The sequence below is a fragment of the Alligator mississippiensis genome, chromosome 2 (assembly GCF_030867095.1).
Source record: "Alligator mississippiensis isolate rAllMis1 chromosome 2, rAllMis1, whole genome shotgun sequence".
Lineage (NCBI taxonomy): Eukaryota > Metazoa > Chordata > Crocodylia > Alligatoridae > Alligator > Alligator mississippiensis.
Window position 1 is genome coordinate 225,399,390 of NC_081825.1, and position 19,029 is coordinate 225,418,418.

The 19,029-nt window shown below is 45.8% G+C and overlaps 1 protein-coding gene across 8 annotated transcripts in view; it reads left to right on the plus strand.

Moving 5' to 3' along the window:
* Positions 1-19,029, plus strand: part of TSPAN18 (tetraspanin 18) — a 210,595-nt gene that overhangs the window by 172,937 nt on the left and 18,629 nt on the right. For all 8 annotated transcript variants that reach the window (XM_059722773.1, XM_059722772.1, XM_059722774.1 and 5 more), the window contains 3 exons: positions 7,312-7,403; positions 8,237-8,431; positions 16,879-16,953. In XM_059722773.1, coding sequence (XP_059578756.1) covers positions 7,341-7,403; positions 8,237-8,431; positions 16,879-16,953 — 333 coding nt within the window. In that variant the 5' untranslated portion in view covers positions 7,312-7,340. The remainder of the gene's footprint in view (positions 1-7,311; positions 7,404-8,236; positions 8,432-16,878; positions 16,954-19,029) is intronic.

Consider the following 19,029-nt stretch of genomic DNA (forward strand, 5'->3'; position numbering starts at 1 on the left):
GAGAGCAGGTGTGACTTTAAGGGTCAGTACAGGGTGGGTGGTTCATGCATGAGATATTTTTGTATGAGAAGCTGGCAAAGGGCAATGAGGCAGAAGGCAATATGTAAAGGGATGTGAATGGAGAAGCAGACAGGAGTGGAGTCCTGAAGGACCTCAAGGTGAGCACATGGCACCTGAATTTGATGCAGTGACACAGGAGGAGCCAGTGGAGGGGTGAACAATGAAGATGATGTGGTCAAAGCAATGCAGAAAGGTGATTTACATGCTTGCATTTTAAAAGGGCTGGAGGGGACAATTCAGAGGTTACAGTAATCAAACAAGATGAGAAGGCATGGATGAGAGTTCTGACTGGCTGGCAAATCTGAGAGATGTGCAGAAAGCAGCAGTGAGAGGATTTAGATACACCCTGGATATTAAGGGCAAAGGAGAAAGAGCAGTCAAAGCTGAACCCCAAGCTACAGACTTGAAATAACAGGGAAGGTGGTGACAGTGACAGCAAATAGGATTGTGGAGGGTAATTTTCTAGGAAAAGATAAGCTGGCTTTTGTCCATGCTATGTTTAAGGTGACAGCAAAACATCCGAGAAGAAATGTCAGGGGGAGAGAGGCTGAGATGTGGGATCGGACAGAGGGAAATAAATTAGGTTTGGAGGAAAGACAAAAAAAAATTGCATTGCATTTGAAACGTTGTAATTTGTTCCAAGCTTATTACAACATCTGGGGCATATTTCCTGGCTGCTCTGTTGCTGTTTCAGCTTTACCACCAAAATGAAATTCATAGTAGGAGAAAGAGAAAAAGCAGTACAAATGCACAAGTAAAATGCTGTTAACTCTTGAAACCACATTTTGAACAAATACAAAGATGTCATGCAAATGGAGGAGCTAGAGACTGGACAAAATATTGTTCCTTAGCCATTGACTTCTGCAGCTATGTCTACTATGTGCATCTAGGGTCACTTAACAATAAGTGTTCTCTGTATGTATATAGGTGCATATGTATATGTGCATATCTGAATGTTTACTGAATTAAGGGAATGAGACTTTTCTAAAGGGTGCAGAAAAACACATGGTGAGGATCTCATTTGGATGACTGTGCACATAATTCATGTTTCTATGTGTATGGTTACTGAAAGTCATTTTCCACTCAAAAGCTCAGCTTCAGTCAATATCCGGTAGTTAACATGAAAAAGACAGCAGTCACCATGTGGCATGATTTGACACCTCCCAGTTATTTTCTAATCAAAGTACAGCCCAATATTGCAGAAATCACAACGTTGTAACCTTGGATAAAAATGGATGGTTGTACACACTGACGTGTTTGGGCACCTTATAAAGTGACTAGCCAGTCTATATTTTCCAGAACAGCTCCAAATTTCAGGGCTGTGTCCCAGGATCCCTAAGGACTCTCTGCAATGGGTCTTTCATTCTCTTTTAGTCTCAAGTCAGCGTCAAACATTTTTCTGCTCAGGACTGACCTTAGGACAGTTCAGACTTGCAACTGCAAGGGTCTCCTTTGCATTAGCAGCTATGAAACTAGCTAGCAGCTCTTGGACTAGGTACAGATATTCAGAAAGCCTGAGGCAGAATCAATCTAAAAGCCTGAGGCAGAATCGTATTTTAGCTCAGTAGCGAGCAGAATACACATTCACCCTTTTTGGGGGGGGGAAGGGAATCTTAGACTGGGTTCCACCACTTTTAAACTGTCTACATGTACAAAACTTCTTTTCTCTTACGGGTATAGACCGGTTTCCGATCACTTTTACTGGTAAGAATGTAATGCCCGTACCTGGCCTTGATTTCAAAGCTTTTCTTGGTAATATCATTTAACAAAGAGTAAGAACCCTTGTCTGGCTTCCCCAAGTGATAAACCTACCCCTGGTTGTGCTGTGTCTCCTGAGAGGAGGCAGCACAGCAGTGCCTGCCTGCCACTGAGAACGCAGCTACATGTGTGGCTGTCAACCAGGGAGCTGTGGCACTCTGGGGTGCCTTAAGGTCCTTTCAAGGGAGCCGTAGGATGCCACACAGTGTTAGCACTGTTAGCTGGGCAAACATTCACAAGATAAAACCAGAGCTATCAAATATGAATCCATGGTTTTAAAAACATTCTGACCTGTTATGGTCTTTCTGAGTTTCCTGAAACAGAAGAATTGTTTTAGTATTTTTCTGTAGTAAAAAAATGACTGAAAATTATGATCTGGCATTTTCCAAGGGCTGTCTTTTGTCTAATGAGGGGTACCTTGATTCAGAAAAGACTATGAACCCCTGAGTGATCCTGTTTCTGGGTGGGAGGCTGCTGCCATCTCCTGAACCAGAAGCGATATAGTCACGTTCACACAACACGGTATCCAGACCACCAAATTCATGCGATACTGAGAGGCAGTGATAATGTGGCTAAATTAATTTGCTCTGCTGAGAGGCAGGGCTAATTAGCTTGGCCGTGGAGTCACATGACTGCAGCTATGCTCTTTCTGGTTTGGTGGGTAGCTGTGAAAAATGCTGCATTGTGATGGCTAAACTAACCAGAACCAGAAGTGGTGTGAACGGCTTTCAGTTCTAGAGGTCTGTGGCGTACCTAGGACTCTGTCCTGGATTTTGCTCCATGAAAGCTTTAACCAGACTATCATAAATACAGCTTTAGTGGCCGATAAAGCCAGATTCATTACTGACTTGTATCTAATGAATGTATTCTAGTGAATGTGGTGTGGTGTTTTTAATGGTGAGCTGTATTTGTGTCTGTATTCAGATTTGTACTTCTATAACAGAGTTTTAAAAGGTCTCACTGTGTTACAGTTCTAGGGTCCCTGTAACCTGATTGTTTTTAGGATGCCAACCTTAACCCAGAGCTGACACATTTTCAAATGCTTTCAATGGGTTGGGGGTGCTGAATGATTGCTTTGATCTGTTCTGACAGATAGTCTCTGATGTACTCTATTCTTGACTGCACCATCAGAGACCTTGCACTATTGCCTCTGACTCACATAGATCTGAACATTATGAGTTGAAGGACTCTTTAAATTTTTAAATCATGCAGTTTTTGTTTCCATCTTGCAGTGATACAGAGTTGACTTAGTTTTGCTTCTAATTTTGTGTTCTACAAAGTGCGGTAGATCGGAGAACTTCCAGAGGTTAGTTTAGAGCCCAGAGTTGGCACCACCTCATAGGGGCCTTGCTGTCCTAGGGAAACTGAAAAATATCTACCTATCAGGGCTCAGTCACTGAACATTTTTGCTTCTCTAGGCAATTCCCAAATCTGACTGCATAGTGCAGCCAGCCTTGACAGTGATGTCTTCAAATCTTTAGAACTCATTAGATGGATTCAGTCAGGTGTGTTCATAGCAAGAAAATGTTTTGAATGGACATACGGGGTGGGTGTAGGCTATGGACTTTTTAGCTTAGGTTTCAAAAGGAAATTATGCCAGATCCTCAACTGGTATAAGTTGTCATCACTTCAATGAAGTCTTCAGAGGTAGCAGATACATATAGATGAGAAATGTGAGCCCAGGACTTGTAGAAGCTAACCCAAGTGTATGTAGTAGATTGTTGTTAGAACTGAAACAGGAAGCCTTGGCTCCCGTTTCTATTTTCCGGCGAGCAGACCATATTTCTCTTGTGGATGCTTCTGTGGCACTGAAGTGGGCAAAGCAAAGAAATATGGTAAAGCTAGGCTTAGTTGCCCTTATCTCCTTTTTTTCCTCCCTTAGGATCATTGTGCTACAGATACACCTGATTAAGCATCCAAACTTGCAGGCTATTACAGAATTCTCTAATGGCTTTCAGGACGTGGATGATGTGGGGATATGCCACCATAACTTGTGCCATGGCTTTGTTCTGACCCATATTTTAAGGCATCACTTATTCTGGGGGCTGCTGAAGCAATAATGTCTTGTAATTGGGTACTACATCCCTCTTATATGGCCCTTGGCACTCAAATTAGGACCATATGATTTAAGGGATGTGGAAGTTCACCTTCCTTCCTAAGAATGTAAGAATTGCCTCAGCTCCCATCCCTCCTACACGTCACTATAAACTGTTTCCATCCTGGTATCCAGAATTAGGGCTTCCAGCCCCTCAAGAGTCTTGAACCTCCTCTCTGAGACCTCCAGTGTTGATGCATAGCGGTTGCATGGGGGTACACATGCACCCCCTTAGAGTGTCGGTGTACCCCCGACTGGCTGCACTCACTGCTTAGGTGACGGGCCAAGGGGCAGGCAGGAGCACCGGTGCCCCCCCTGCAAGCACTGGTCAGGGAGTGGTGCCCCCCCCGGTCACTGACTGGTCGCTGGGGGGGAACATGCTCCTCCCCCCTACTAAGGTGGCACTAGTCACCCATGGAGTGGGGGTCAAATGATCCCCCAAGACAGGTCTGTCTGTCCTCTCCTGTCACACACTCTGGGTGTAGGGAACACTGTAAAATTGGCTTGCCTGGTCTTCTAAGGATTTCCTTAGGGGAAAGGAATATCCCAGGCATTGCAGAGCCATTATAGTGGCATTCTGCCACCCTGCTTTCAACATAGGAGGAATTCAGAAAAAAAAATACTGTATGTGCACCTGCGTGTGTTTTTCAGGCATGAACATTTGCCCATGTGTGTCTGAACACCTCTCCACTTCAGAGGTCCCGGTTCTGCACCTACAGAGAGGAAGGGACTGATTTAATTTTCAAATGAGTCAAAGGCTGCACAGCAAACAAAAACACTGTGTGAATGCTGCTGTTTACCTGCGGCAGCCCCTTGCTGGGAGAGCTGTCTGCCAAAGGTTTCTCGGAGCAGCTTTGCTAAAGCAGATCAGTTACCATGGTCACAGAAGGAAGGACCATGGCAAAGCTGTACAGCAGCCCCAAGTTTTGTGGATTAGTAAAAACAATGAGGGAGTGAAAGGGAAGGATTTATTGCCAGGCCTGTGAAAAATGTTCCTCAAAACCTTGAATAATTCACGACTTCTTTCTTTCAGCAGGATCAAATGTATTTTTCTAACTCAGCATGTAATTGGATGCAGCTTTATTTGGGGAAGGGGAGGGGTAAAGAGCATACGGGCTTCATTCCAGTCAGGAGTGTTCTCCGGGGAGCAAAGCAAAATTGTATGCACGCCTGTGTGTATATTCACCTGTGCAAGCTGCAGAAACTGAAACATCTTTGGCCTCAGTAGGAGTTTGGTTATTGTTGTTCTGTGTTATTGACGTGATGGCTGATGTCTCTTCTTATGTGGATATACAGTCACCTTGTTAGACTGTAAGTGGTTTGGGGCAGAGCCTGGTCTCTCTTTTTCTAAAATTGCTTACATCAAGGGAGCTCTGATAGATGTTTCCTTGGTGCTTTCCGTGTCATAAATGCTGATCTAAGGAGCGCAGGTATCTAGGTTGTAGCTGCACTGGTCTGGAGCAGTGGTTGTCAACCGGCGGTACACGTACCCCTGGGGGTACTTAAAAAGGTTGTAAGGGGTACAGATGGGGGGACACTGGTGGAGGCCCAGGGGGCATGTGCCCCTCCCCCTCCCCCAATCTGTGCACGGGGTAGAGGCCGCTATGCTTCCCCAGCTGCTGTGCGCTGGGCTTTGCACACTGCTGCAGCTGCCCCAGGAGTGGTGCAATGCCATGTGCCTGCAGCCACCGGGCTGCGCCATGCCCCCTGCCCACCTGGCAGCGGGATGCATGTGAAGTCACATCAGAGCGGCTGCAGCAGCGTGCAAAGCCCAGCTTGCAGCAGCAGCCGCCTCCGCCCCATGCACAGATCGGGGGGCACATTCCCCCCGGGCCTCTGCTGGGGTACTCGCATTGGCATGAGCCCACTCCACCCCTGGACTAACTGCCCAGGCTCTGATTGTCCCACGACCCAACCCAGCTGGGACCCCATTCACTCCAGCCCCTGCTCCTGTCTGTGTGCCACTCCCTCCCTCACTGTGGGGACCTCTATCTGACCTCTCTATCTGCTGTGGGGGGGTGTGCACATGCATGCGCGTGCGTGCTCAGCCCCCCCCCCCCATCATTTTAATGTAAAGGGGTACATGAGCTGAAACTTTAAGACAGAAGGGGTACACTTTTTAAAAAAGGTTGAAAACCCCTAGTCTAGAGGCAAAAGGAATCAGAACTCATGGTAGAGGTGATACCTTGATTAGACCAACTAGATTTTTGCAAAAAAAATCATTATTTGCAAGCCGTCGGGCGTAAACACCCTTCAGGCATAAGAGAAAAGATTGTAAAAGTTCTCCTAGGTAGAAGTGAAAGTTCATATTTCATAAGAGATTTGAAGGTGTGGTAAAATCTCCTGTTTGGAACTGTTCATTTTATGCAGGTAAGGCTCAGAGAAAAGTTGGAATAGTCTGTTCACCTCAAAGTTGTTTGATGGCAAGCAGGATGTAGAGTCATATTTCCTTCTGGTTGTGATGTTTCATATTTCACAGAAGAGTAAAAAGATGAAATGCTCTTCTGGGCAGGAATTTCTTATGTGATGAGGTATCTCTGGGCTCTGTGATAATGCAAATTACCTCAAACAAAGGCAGGAGCAGGGTCTCAGGTCTAAGGATTAGATCTAAGGGGCTTGCCATCTAGTTCAGCCATGTGAAGTCACTGAGCCAATTCAGGTTCCTTTACATTTTCTCTCGGGGACAAATCCTGGCATTGTTTATCCAGGGTCTCTGCCTACAGCAGCTCTAAGGCACCAAGATTTTAGTGATGTTGTATAAATTTATTTTAGCTGAAGATTTATCCTGCAGCCACCCACCCACTTCTACTCTCAGCTTCTAAAAGCTACCCTGAACCTATCGTTTTCCTTGTTGCTCCTCCTCTGTGGGAGAAGCCTGATACAGACTGGGCTCCACAATATTCAGCCATTGCAAACCCTTTGAGATGGTACCAGATCCCATCTATTCCATTTGATTGTAATCCTCACAGTCTTGAGCGCAGTGGAGCTATAGTACTGCAATCCTGCCAAGGGCTGTCGCAGGATTTGCCCAGTAGTGCATGATTCTTACTTTGGGTAGTCGCATCTGCTCAGTGCCCTTTGTATCAGTGAGGGGAAAAAAACTGAAGTCTTATCTGCACAACAGTGATTAGGGGTATCCAGGCTTATGAGCAAAGTGGGTGCTTCAGTCTTCTACAGCTTCACCTTCCACCCTCTATCCTGATCCACACAGGAAGAATGCAGTGGGAATTAGCAGTGATTATTACCATCTATTAGCGTATATTATGTTACTAAATTCAGGTAAAAAACAAACCCATCAGTGTAGTGAATTCCACAGGTCTATGGGGCATATGATGGGAAATAAGCCTGTGCCACACTGGAAACAGCAAACGTACTAAGGAAGCATTCGTGTTTTGCAGGAATAATTGGGTCACACAGCCTGGAGACCATGGAGGGGGATTGTCTGAGCTGCGTGAAGTATCTGATGTTTCTTTTCAATTTCTTCATATTTGTAAGTACTTGGAACCCTCTCGTGATCTCTCTCTTGTTCTCTGTCAGTCTCCTGCTCCCTCGTACTCCCACTTGATGCACTGACAGGCCCTGATGTGCTCTGGTAAAGTTCCCATGATGCAGAAGATCCCTTCAGCTTCATCACTACAGTGACTGATGTGCCCAGCGCCTTTGGTCCAAAGGTGCTGAAGCATTCAACAAGGCAGCCTGGTGCTTGCTGTCATTTTGAGTGATGTCTCTCTTCAGCAAAAGAAGCTTGCAGAGCATGTTACTACTGCGGGCAGAGAAAGAGGCCAGCCTTGTATTGTTTAAGAAGCAAGTTTCTAGTCCTGACTCCTCTGTTATGATATGTCTAATAAATGTGGCTCTTCTCTGCAGGATCAGTTTGACGGGGTCTTTTGAAAGGTGGGGCAGGTGAAACTACAGGCTGTTGTTTCCCCCATAGGGGTAGCACAGGGGCTATAGGGGAAGGATTCCTTTACCTCCCTCAACTGGACAGTCCCAAGCAGCTCTAGTGACTCAGGCAGCACATGGGGCTGAGGATATGGTCTTACAATATTAGGGAAGGAATAAACAGCTGGAACAAGTGAACAGTTAAGAAACAAAACATGGCTTTTGTTATAAATGTTCCCAATAATGAAAAAACAAGGGGAGAAAGCAATTGAAACTGCACAGTCAGTGAGCAGAGTTGCCTGTTTTGCAGAGAGCATTTGCCATGAAGCAGCAAGTGCAGACCAAGGGGACTTTTTAGATCAGAATCATCTGACAAATCCCCTTTGACATTGGGGGTTTTTTTAACTCTTTCATCTCCTGTTCTCTCCTTCTTTGTGGTAGCTGGGAGGGGCCTGCCTTCTAGGAGTTGGGATCTGGGTTATTGTGGATCCAACAGGATTTCGAGAGATCGTGGCTGTCAACCCTCTGCTCTTCACGGGAGCATACATCATGCTGGCAATGGGAGCGATGCTCTTCCTGCTGGGCTTTCTTGGCTGCTGTGGGGCCATCCGTGAGAACAAGTGCCTCCTGCTCTTTGTAAGTGTCGCTGCATTTTGTCTTGGACTTTGGTTCCTTCTAAGTACATGAGTGATTGTGTATTGCCAGGAAGGGTGACCATGTAACATTTTACACAGATGACTCTTTTTTTCTTTTTAAAGCACCATTAAAGCACTTTTTAAAGCACATATACAGTAAAACAAGCAGACGGTGGAGAAAAAATCAGATCTTCTCAAAGTACCAACCACTAGTCCTTGAGCTAAAAGAGAATTTCCATCAGCTTTCAGCAGTATGGGGCTCATGATACACATTTGAACAATGATAATTTCCATCCATCAGAAACCAGTTGTATATATACATGGATATGTAACCTTATACAAGTCCAATTGTTACAGCATATAAACACATGCAACTGGATGATTGGTGGTACTGGTGGTAATGATGATGATTACTGTCTAGCCCTTTTAAGTTAGGATTCTGATATTTTTCTTACTTGGGACTTAGAGATAAGAAAGCAGAAATAGGGGAAGGTTTCAGGGAAATCAGGAACTGAGCTGTAATCTGTTTCCACTGAATATTAAATTCAGCAAAAAATCTATCTTGCAAAAATAGGTAGAACTTGAAAAAGTGTCCCCGTGGTCACTTCAATATACATTCTTCTCAGCTCCTAAAATGTGCCATAATTATTAGTTTTGTTGACCAGTTTTTCCTTGAATTACAGGGTTTCACCTAAATCCCGTGAGAGCATCATGTACTATTTACCAGGCCCTAACCACTAAAATAACCATTTTTGATCTTTGTGACTAGATCTGATCCTGCAGGGTTTCCAGCCATTATCTGTTACAGGAAAGCATTCCCAATTACGTGACTGAACACAGAGCTCAGTTATTTGTTTCTTGTTTTTATCAAGTGTGACCTTCTGTTTCTCCCTCAGAGTTCTCTACGTGTTTTTCTAAATCTTGATCTTTCAGTGTGCTTTGTAATTGTATCTTGCATACAGAGCCCTGCAGAAGCAAGAGCAGCGGCTGCTTCACAGTGAAACATAGATGCTTGTCTCTAACAGGGAACATGAACCTTCAGCTGTCCGAAAGAGAATTTGGCAATATCCCTGGAGATCTGACAGGCTTCACTGAACTGAATTCTCCTTTCCTTTCCTTACCCATCTGAATTCAGTGTGTTATAACATCTCCTTTGATGCTATGACCTATGCTACCCTGCTTGAGGTATGCATTGATCCTCCCTTGACTCATCACAGGACACTTCACAAGTAAACTTGATGTAATCGAGTGGAGAACCAAGCTCAATAAGTTCCAGTAAAGTTTAGAAGTCCAAAGTCACATACATATAAAGAGCAGTGAACAGTAAAAGTATTTCCCATTCAGGACTCTGCAGACTGCATGCAAATGTGTGTGCTAGACAGGTAGGTTGGATTCAGGAGAGTTCTGGGCTGCATTCAGTCCTTATGTTACTCTACGTAACCTCACGGCTGAATATTGCCCTTTATAAGCACATCCACACAAGCACTCCCGTGCATTTCCCTGGGGACAAATACAGTGGCATTGTAGTTGTGCCGCTGTTACTTGTCCCTGAGGAATGCCCCTGCATGCTCTGGCACATGGCAGATTGCCTTGGGTAGGGCAGGGGAGGCTGGGGCCAGTACCTGGACTAGCCCCAGCAGCCTTACCTGCAGTCCTGGGGGCTTCCCAGGGTTGCAGCAGTGGCAATCTGGGCATGTGGAGCCTGGCCGGCAACTGGAGCATAGCTCTGGCTGGCCAGGCTCAGTTTTGGGCAGCAGACACTACAGCCATGTGCGCCACCCCGCTTTTTTTCTGCTACCTTTTTTTTTAGATATTAGGAGTTCTTGGTATCTAGATTTTCTTCTGCACTGCAAATATATAGAGCGGAGAACTCTTTCATATGTGCCATGTGCATTTCGCGCTGCCTAAAAAGCATTTGAGAAGCCACAAAGTGCACGTATGCTCATCTGGACGCACCTTGTTTTTGTTATATTCCAGTGCACTGTTTCACGCTTATTACTTTTTCTACCTCTCAAAGATCATTCTGAATCCTACTGCTTTATTTATTTGCTTTTATTGTTACTTTATTTTACATTGGGAACCCAAGATTATCATTGCCTCATGTTCATGGTCATTTAGGAAAATTTCAGCAGCAAAATCAGCTTGGTGAGAACCTGGCAACCATACTGAATGGCATGGCAAAGAAAAAGAGGGGTGTGTGTGTCTGAGTTGATGTCTATGTGGAAACACATGTGCTGTGATTCAAGTCACACTAACTAAACTTATAGGCTAGGAACAGCCATTACACATAAACTGATTTAAGTGATCAGAAACTGGTTTAAACCTGTAACAGAACAGATGTTCAGTGCACATAAACTAGTTTCAAAATGGCTGAAACCAGTTTGAGATAAACCTAGTTGAATGTAGTATCAAACTTAACTGATTTGGCTCAAATCAGTTTTTGCAACAAGTGTCCCAGACCCCTTGCTGGTTAAAGATAAACCAGGCACCCCCAGCATCCCAACATGCTCTGTGGGCTGGGTGGGGCTCTCTGCTCCACAGCAGAGCTGGCCCCTCCTTTCTGCTCCCTGGTTGGAGCTCCGGTAGAGACCGCAGACACAGCAGGTTCTACATGGCTTCCTCCTGTCCTACCCCCGCCTCGCTGCTCAAGCAGGGATCCCTCCCTCCCATCTCCCACAGCATGAACCCCAGCCCCACAGACCCTAGGCACATAGTATGCTAGCTAATAGGCCTGTGCGAAGCAGCTAGTATTCGCTTCAGATTTGGATTCGGCCAATTTGGGGCACAGTGATTCGATTCGGTGATTGAAAGCACTGTCCCAAATCGACTCAGCCAAATCTGATTCAGAGATTTGGCCACTGCTGAATCAGCTGAATCTCTGAATCAAACAGGCCCCATCCCCCGCCTGCTCTCCCAGCCCTGTCAATGGCTGCCCTGCCCCGCCCCAGTCTCCCAGCTCTCTTAAAAAAAAAAAAGCCCTGCACTCACTGGCTGCTGCCAAGCAGAGGGCAAGGGTGGGGGGGGGCAATCCCCACTACCCTGCACTGCATGAGGGGCTCTGTCACAAGGTCCCAGAAGTCCCAATAGCCGCTGCAGCAGCCAGTGAATACAGGGCTTTTTATTTATTTTTTTTTTAAAGAGCTGGGAGCTGGAGCCAGGTAGGGCAGCTATCGACAGGGCTGGGAGAAGCTCAGGGGGGCTAGGGAAGCCGCAGTCTGGCAGGGGTCCCCATGGTCCCCTCCCCCCTTCTCCAACCCCCCCCCGCAACACACACAAACTTACCAGCACAGAGTCCGGGTCCAGCTCCTTACAACGGCGAGCAGGGACTGCCCAAATCTCCAAAGCTTTCCGAATCTTTTCCAAATCTCCTCCAAATCGAATCAGGCCAAATCTCCTGTGAATCAGATCAGCACCCAAAGCTTCGCATAGCCCTGCTAGCTAATGCTGAGAGATGTCTCTGTGTGTGTCTCTTTCCAATTCACTGGGACAGGCAGACAGCACAGTGACCACCTAAGGCTATTTGGAGCTAATCAACAGGTCAGCCAGTAAACTGTTTAAGAAGAGTTTGAAGTAATGGAGAGAGCCTATTGTTTTGCTGATGAGGTGATAATCACTGTTATCAGTCCCATGCTGGCTTGCTTGCCTTTCAGTTTGCTGCAGGCAGCATAAAGAAGCAGAGAGAGGGAGATTGAAAAGCTCTGTATCATCACCAGATGCACTGCACACACCCCACCTTGTCTCAGAGTGCTGGCAGGGGCCTGGCAACACTCCCATCCCTTGATCAGCCAGCGGGGAAAAGCCTGGGACCCTGCAGGCAGACCTCCCTAATCAGAGAGTCCTGTGGGGGCCTAGCCATGCCCGCCTCAGCTCTGAATTGTGGAAAGATTGGAGGGCTGCTCTAGCACCTCCTGCCTTTTAGCCTGAGCCACTGCAGGCATGTGCCTGAATTTCCTCAGAATGTCTGTCCAGTTACAAACGGGTTCAGCCTAGCTAGGTTAGACTAACCTGCAAAGATTGAATCGATTCAAGGTCAGGCTTTTTGAATGTCTGTCCCTAGCCACCAGGTTCAAAAGGGCCAAAGGAGCAGGAGTTTGAAGGGAGTTAAATTTCATCAGATACAAGGGCAAGAAACATGTGTCTATCCCAATAAGGCTCCAGATTGCCAACAGGGACTAGGAAAGTATCATTTCAAAGGCAGTAGGATGGAGGGAAGAATACTTGGTAACACTAAGTCCACTTACAAAGTTGTTCAAAAATTGATGAAGTAGAGTTGCTTGCATAAGATTTTAGAGTGCTACATAACGCATGTCTGAACCTGTTAGCTCAATTATAAACACAAGGCAGAAGGACAGAAGATGTTTTGGATTATGACTTTGGTGCTTTCTGGGATTTGTGATTTCTTTGACATGCTTCTATTTTGTTAAGACACTTAACTGTTGAATTTGACCTATTGAACAAGGCTGCCAAATGTTTGCAGCCGCATTCAGCCATCCCATTATTTGGATTCTCATCTTGCTCAGGTCTTCTGCAAATTAGAAAGAAACTATCCTGTACAATATCCTAACAACTTCTGCAATAACAACAACAAAAAGGAGCGGGGAGGTGCAGCACAAGTGCTTGAAACAGTTGTTCATAATTTTACGCTTATAACTAAATTTTGCCTGGTGAACCAAAATCAGGTGCAACGTCTGTTAACTTTGGCTTGCTGGATTTGACGCAACAATACATGTTTGTGTGTGTAATTATCAGGGATCTAGGTTTTCCATTCATGATGGAAAAATGTGGCAAAACCTGGATTTTCTCATTTTAAGGATAAAAACATGGATTTTTCCTTTAAAGGACAAAAACACGGGAAACCATGGTTCCCCTTGCAGGCTGGCAGAGTTCCAGCCTGCAAGGGGCTGGGGGGAGTGGGAGAAGGGTGCTTAGCAGGGGGCCTCATGTCCACAAGCACAAGGCCACCAGGCATCCTGGAGAGCAGCTCCCACAGGTGAATTGGGGTGGGGGGTCATTGAGAGAAGGATTAAGACCCCCATAGTGAGGGATGGGGATGGGGCTGCTGCCCAGCCTGGGTGGTGCATGGGGTGGGCAGTGGGATGGGGCCATGGGCAGCTCATCCAGGGGGTGGCTTGCTTCCCGCCACTGTGCGCACTCCTGGGAGGGGCACATGCCCCCAGATTTATGCGTGGGGTGGGTGCGGGCTGGCCACTGGGCTTGGGCTCCCTGCCCAGCTGCCCTCCCCCAGGGCCTCTGCTGCCAGCAGGCAAGACCCAGTGTAGCAGGACAGAGTGAGGCGAGGAAGCTCAATGCCACTGCTGCGAGCCCTGCACCACCCTGGCAGAGTTCTCCCTGCTTGCCTGGCAATAGCAGGGGGGGGCAGCACTGAGTTATTATAGCTAGGGGCACAACTCTGTGCTGTCCCCCCACTGCTGCTGGGCAGGCAGGGGGTGCTTTGCTATGGCAGTGCCGGGCTTGCAGCAGCAGCATCAAGCTTCCCTGCCTCACTCTGATCTGCTGTGCCAGGTCCCGCCCACTGGGCCATGGAGGTCCTGTGGGGAGGGCAGCTGGGCAGAGAAGCTCAGCAGGTGGGTGAGGGAGGGCAGCTGGGTGGGGAGCCCCAAGCCCACAGCAAACCTGCATCTGCACCCCTCCGCCTGCCATGGGCTCCACTTCAGCCAGACTGGGGGGGGGAGCTGGGCTCTGCTGCAGGGGGGCTGGAGGCTGAGGACCTGGGTCTCTGTTGTGTCTCTGGGTCTCTGGGTGCCCTGGCAGCTGGAGGCACCCTCTGGCAGGGCTGGGGAGGGGGGAGTTCTAGATGGGGAGTGAGGGTCACCAGCAGGTCCAGGGGGCTGTGGGTGGCTAGTGAGGAGCACCAACAGGGATGGGGGGCTGTGGTTTGGAAGTGAGGGGCAATGGCATGGGCAAGGCACTGACATATCAGGGCTGCTCAGCAACCACAAAGCAGTGAGGAGTGAGGAGGGACAGCCAGAGCTGGACCCACATCCTGGTGAGTGAAGGGGGCAGTGGGAGCTCTGATTTTCCATGATAAAAAAACCCAAAATCAAACGCCAAAATGTATACGTATTTAGAATTTATCTTATTATAGTGATTGAGGCACTGGTAGGCTTCCAAATTGCTTTAAAACTGTAAATATATCAATAAAACATTGTGTTCAACTGATATCTATATATATATACACATAGTGGTGTTTCATTTTAATCATGGAAAAATGCAGATTTTGGGGTTTTTAATCAGAGAATTTGCAGGTTGGGGGGGGAGGGGTTATCAGAGAATTTGTGGTTTTTGAACAGAGAAAACCATGATCCCTATGGAGGCCTCAATCCCCTTTCCCTGCCATCTTACCTGCAGAAGCTGCTCTCCAGGCTGCCTGAGGCCATGTGCATATATCTGCACATGGGACCCCCTGCCTAACTGGCCTCTTCCCACTCCCCCACCCCCTTGAAGACTGGATCTCTGCCAGCCTGCAGAGGGCTTATCCCAAAATTGCAGAGTCCACAGGTTTCTCCAGCAAAATGAGAAATCCATGTTTACCTCTGGTAAAAGGTAAAATCTATGGTTTACTCCATTTTTCTGTGGGACATGAAAAACCTGGATCCCTGGTGATCAGGCTCAAATGGCCTGCACTGCCCCTGCTCATCTCCATGCACCAGAATCAGATGCCCAATCTAGTGTGCAGGGCCTAGGGTTCCCCATGGGTCTGGAAATTTGGCAGCAGAGAAGTGGTGCTCCTCCATTGCCAAATATCCAGACCCCTGGAGAACCCTATGAGCCAGATTACACATCGCTGGGGGCTGGATCCGGCCAGCTTAGAAAGTCTAAGCAGCTGCATCCATTGTAATGCTGGCCCTGCTCTAGTGTCTAGATGAAAGTGCATCCACCAGTAAATGAATATATAATTAGCAGCATGGTTGAATTAATCATGGATCACTACCATAAACCATTTATGAGTGCTTTGAGATCCTCTGAAGGGTGATGCTACAGATTTGCAAAGTATCATTTACTGTTTCATGTCCCCTTGTCAGGTTAAAAAATAGAAACAATTTCTGAATGAGAAGAGTGACTGAGACATTCAGAAGTCTCAGACAATAAGAACAGATTATTAAGGTAAATGAACCAGTGGATCACCCAGCAGGAATTATGAGATATAAATCCTGCTTCTTTAAACCTTCCTGTTTTTGTCATCTGAGCCCTGGTTCCCTTTCTTTTGCTTCCTGCTCCTAGAGCGGAAAGGGAGAGCAAAAGACCAGTCACTGCAACCTTTCCGTGGGAAAAACTGTCTTCAGATTTAATAAATGATATATTAAAAAATGGCTTGCCCATTCCAGCCAGGGAATTTGAATTCTCTTTATATTACCAAAAGCTATTGCTAATACCTGAGCATAGGTTTTGGTGCTCAGGTATTAGCAATAGCTTTTGCTAATATAAAGCTATATTACCAAGGCTTGATATTACCATTCCAAGATTGTCTTGGAATTAGAAAAAGCTGATGAGAAACACTCAATACTCTCCTTGCACAGAAACAAATCCAGTTGTCTCTTGAATTCATTTCTTATTGCTCCGGCTACTTTCATGGGCAGCTTATTCCACATGTCTGTTACCCTCTGAGTGATGCAGTCCTGCCTGAGTTCACTGTTTACACCTCACTTATGTGGGACTGAACTGTGAAGGCATCATGCAGTCCTCACTGTAATAGACTCTCTTTTGTATCAATGGGGCAAGTCTTGGGGATTTAAATTCTAAGGGACCTGATTCTCAGTTTTGCACAGAAGTGGCTTTATGTAACTGATACAGTGTCTCAGAAGTGTGTATAATTTATACTGTCTATTGTGCTTACTTTGAGACTGTGGTACCCTGCCAGAACCATGCACTATACCAGATATCAGGCTTTATGTCTTTACATACTGAGCCCCTTGACTTCTGTAGCTATTTTCTTAAGTTACAGCTTTGGACTTTGGCCTTTCGAGGACTGGTCTATACACAATATTTATAACATTTTACACTGATGTAGAAATCAGTGTAGTTAAAGCTGTTCGACCACCTAAGGTAGTTAAAATATTCTGCTGTGTTATAGAAGGGTGGCAGTGGTGTGTGTATGGTATGTTACATGTTACATATATCCCCCAAATTTATAGAAATAAGTTACCCTGATTCAAGAAGCATTATACCAGTTTGTCATCACAAGAGTATTACTTCTTGAATTACACCAGTTTCTAAACCAGTATATTGCAACCATACAGATCCTGCCTATGCACCAGCTGTAAATTGTTCCCTAATTTTTGTACCCTTTAACTAACAACAAAAACAACACCAAATTCATTCTGTTTTATCCATCCCTTTGGTGACTTTTCAAACCTGTGTTCCTGCTGTTTGTAGCACATATCTAATGGCCCATCTGCCTCTTCTTATTTTTTTCTCTCTTTCTTCCAGTTCTTCATGTTTATTTTGTTAATCTTCCTGGCAGAGCTCTCGGCTGCAATCCTGGCTTTTATCTTCAGAGAGAATGTAAGTATTCTGTTGTGGACATGCTGGATGTGCTCTGAGTCCCTGTGGGATTTAGCCGTGCCCAGGTGGAGCTCAGTTTTTAGCTGGTCATGTATGTGTCTGTTGAGCGAGTGTTTCTTTAGAATATCAATGAACCATCAATATTGTTACCCTCAGTCTGAAGAAGTTCCAGGCAGCCAGTGAATATAAACTAACCTGAATTGTGCCAAGTAGATGGCTTATATACACAGGAGATATGCTGAGGGAGTACTTAACTCCTGAAGATTTTCAGAGTCCATATTCTCGTGCAGGCAAATCATTGTATCAGAAGTTATCCAGATACACATCCCCATAAAAAAAATTGTTTTACAGTAAAGTTATCTTCAAAGCATCTTTCTTCTTTCATTTTTGATGTAGCACATGCTAATACCTATGTTGAAAGACCTTGCCCTCCACTGCTTGCTTTGTCCATGCTCCTAAAATTTGTGCATGTTTTCATTCCCTCTCACCTTGACCTTCTCCCAGGCTTTTCTGACAATCGCTTTGTACCTTCCAGGCTCATTGTTTTTAAGCTCACCCTTCTGGTCTGTTTTTTTGCCTCCTACCACACTGCCCTTCCTCCCTCTGTCTCTGATTTTCTCCACTGATCCTTTCCCCATAACACATGTAGAGAGACATTTGAGTTCTTACCTCTAAGAGTATGAATGTAAAACAACATATAGAAGATTGAAAGGGGGTGGGGACTCAGCTCTCCACCTATCTGCTCTTAGCTTTTGGTAAGTGACGTTAACCCAGAGCAACTTGGCTGTGTTTTAGCTTCCATTTACCACAGAGCAAATGCAGGCATGTGGATGATTACCACACATCAGCTGCTCTGTGGGAAGTTTTCACCCCCCTTTTAACTCGCATACTTTGTTCATTTATTGATAAGCTAAGGCTCCTATTTACCTGTACCCTAAAGGACTTTAGCCCCTCCCTACACCTCTGCCATGCATCTCATTGCACAACCCTTTACCTCCTCTGTTCTGTCAGGCCAGGTACAGACATTACACTTTTACTAGTATAAGTGATCGGAAACTGGTCCATACTCATAACAGAACAGAAGTTCGGCACACACAGGCTGGTTTAAAAATGGCACGACCCGGTCTAAAATTTGCCCCCCTCCATTTCCTCCCTCAACCAAAGAGCAAATGTGTGTTTTGTTCACCACTGACCTAAACTGTGCTGCTTACAGAACACCTTATAACTTAGATTGATTCCACCTCAGGCGTGAACGTCTGTACCTAGCCTCCATATTCCCAGTCCACTCAGCCTTTCTCCCACAAGTGTTTTTCATGTCCCCTCTTGTGCATAAAACATCCTCACAGTTATTCTGTAAGGGAAAAATTCTGCTCCACTTCAACTCCCTTCTCAAGTTAAAATCTTTTTTGCTATTCATTAACAAACCTGTCAGCTCATAATGGGCTATATATAGCCAGTCACTGGTGATTTCTGATATTTATTTTCCTTGATCTATATTCTTACTATTGGTTCTTCATCTACTTTCTGACTTTTCCTTCTAGTTACACATACATCACAGCCCAATACTGAATATAGCAAAAACTTCTGAGCAAGTGTGCACAGAAGGACCTTGCAGTATGATGACCTAGTTTTGATTTACTCCAGCCAGGCTGTATTTTATCTGTATAAGAATTTTATAAACAAGGAGAGACAGAAGAGTTAGAAAGTTGATACCAAAACAATGCCGTGTTTGTACAGTAGGATGGTCAATGGGGAGGCAGGCAGGGGGTGAGAGTGGAATTTTTTCATTATAACCTGGTGGTCTTCATATCTCTTCTTCGCACTTAAACAGTTGGGAATGAGCGGTGCTTTGTAAACAGCATGGATGCTCCATTCAAAATGAGTGAGACGCTCTCTTAGTGGGAATAGTTACAGCTCTAAATAGAAGTTGCTGCTTGGGGGGTCTGATGTGGTCTGGTCAATGCAGCCATTGCGCTGAGAGTTCTTTAGAGGATTCTTTCACAAGTGGACCTCACACGTAGAAATAATTCCTCCCCCACCTACAACCTCCTCTCCTTGTCTCTCTCTCACTTTCTT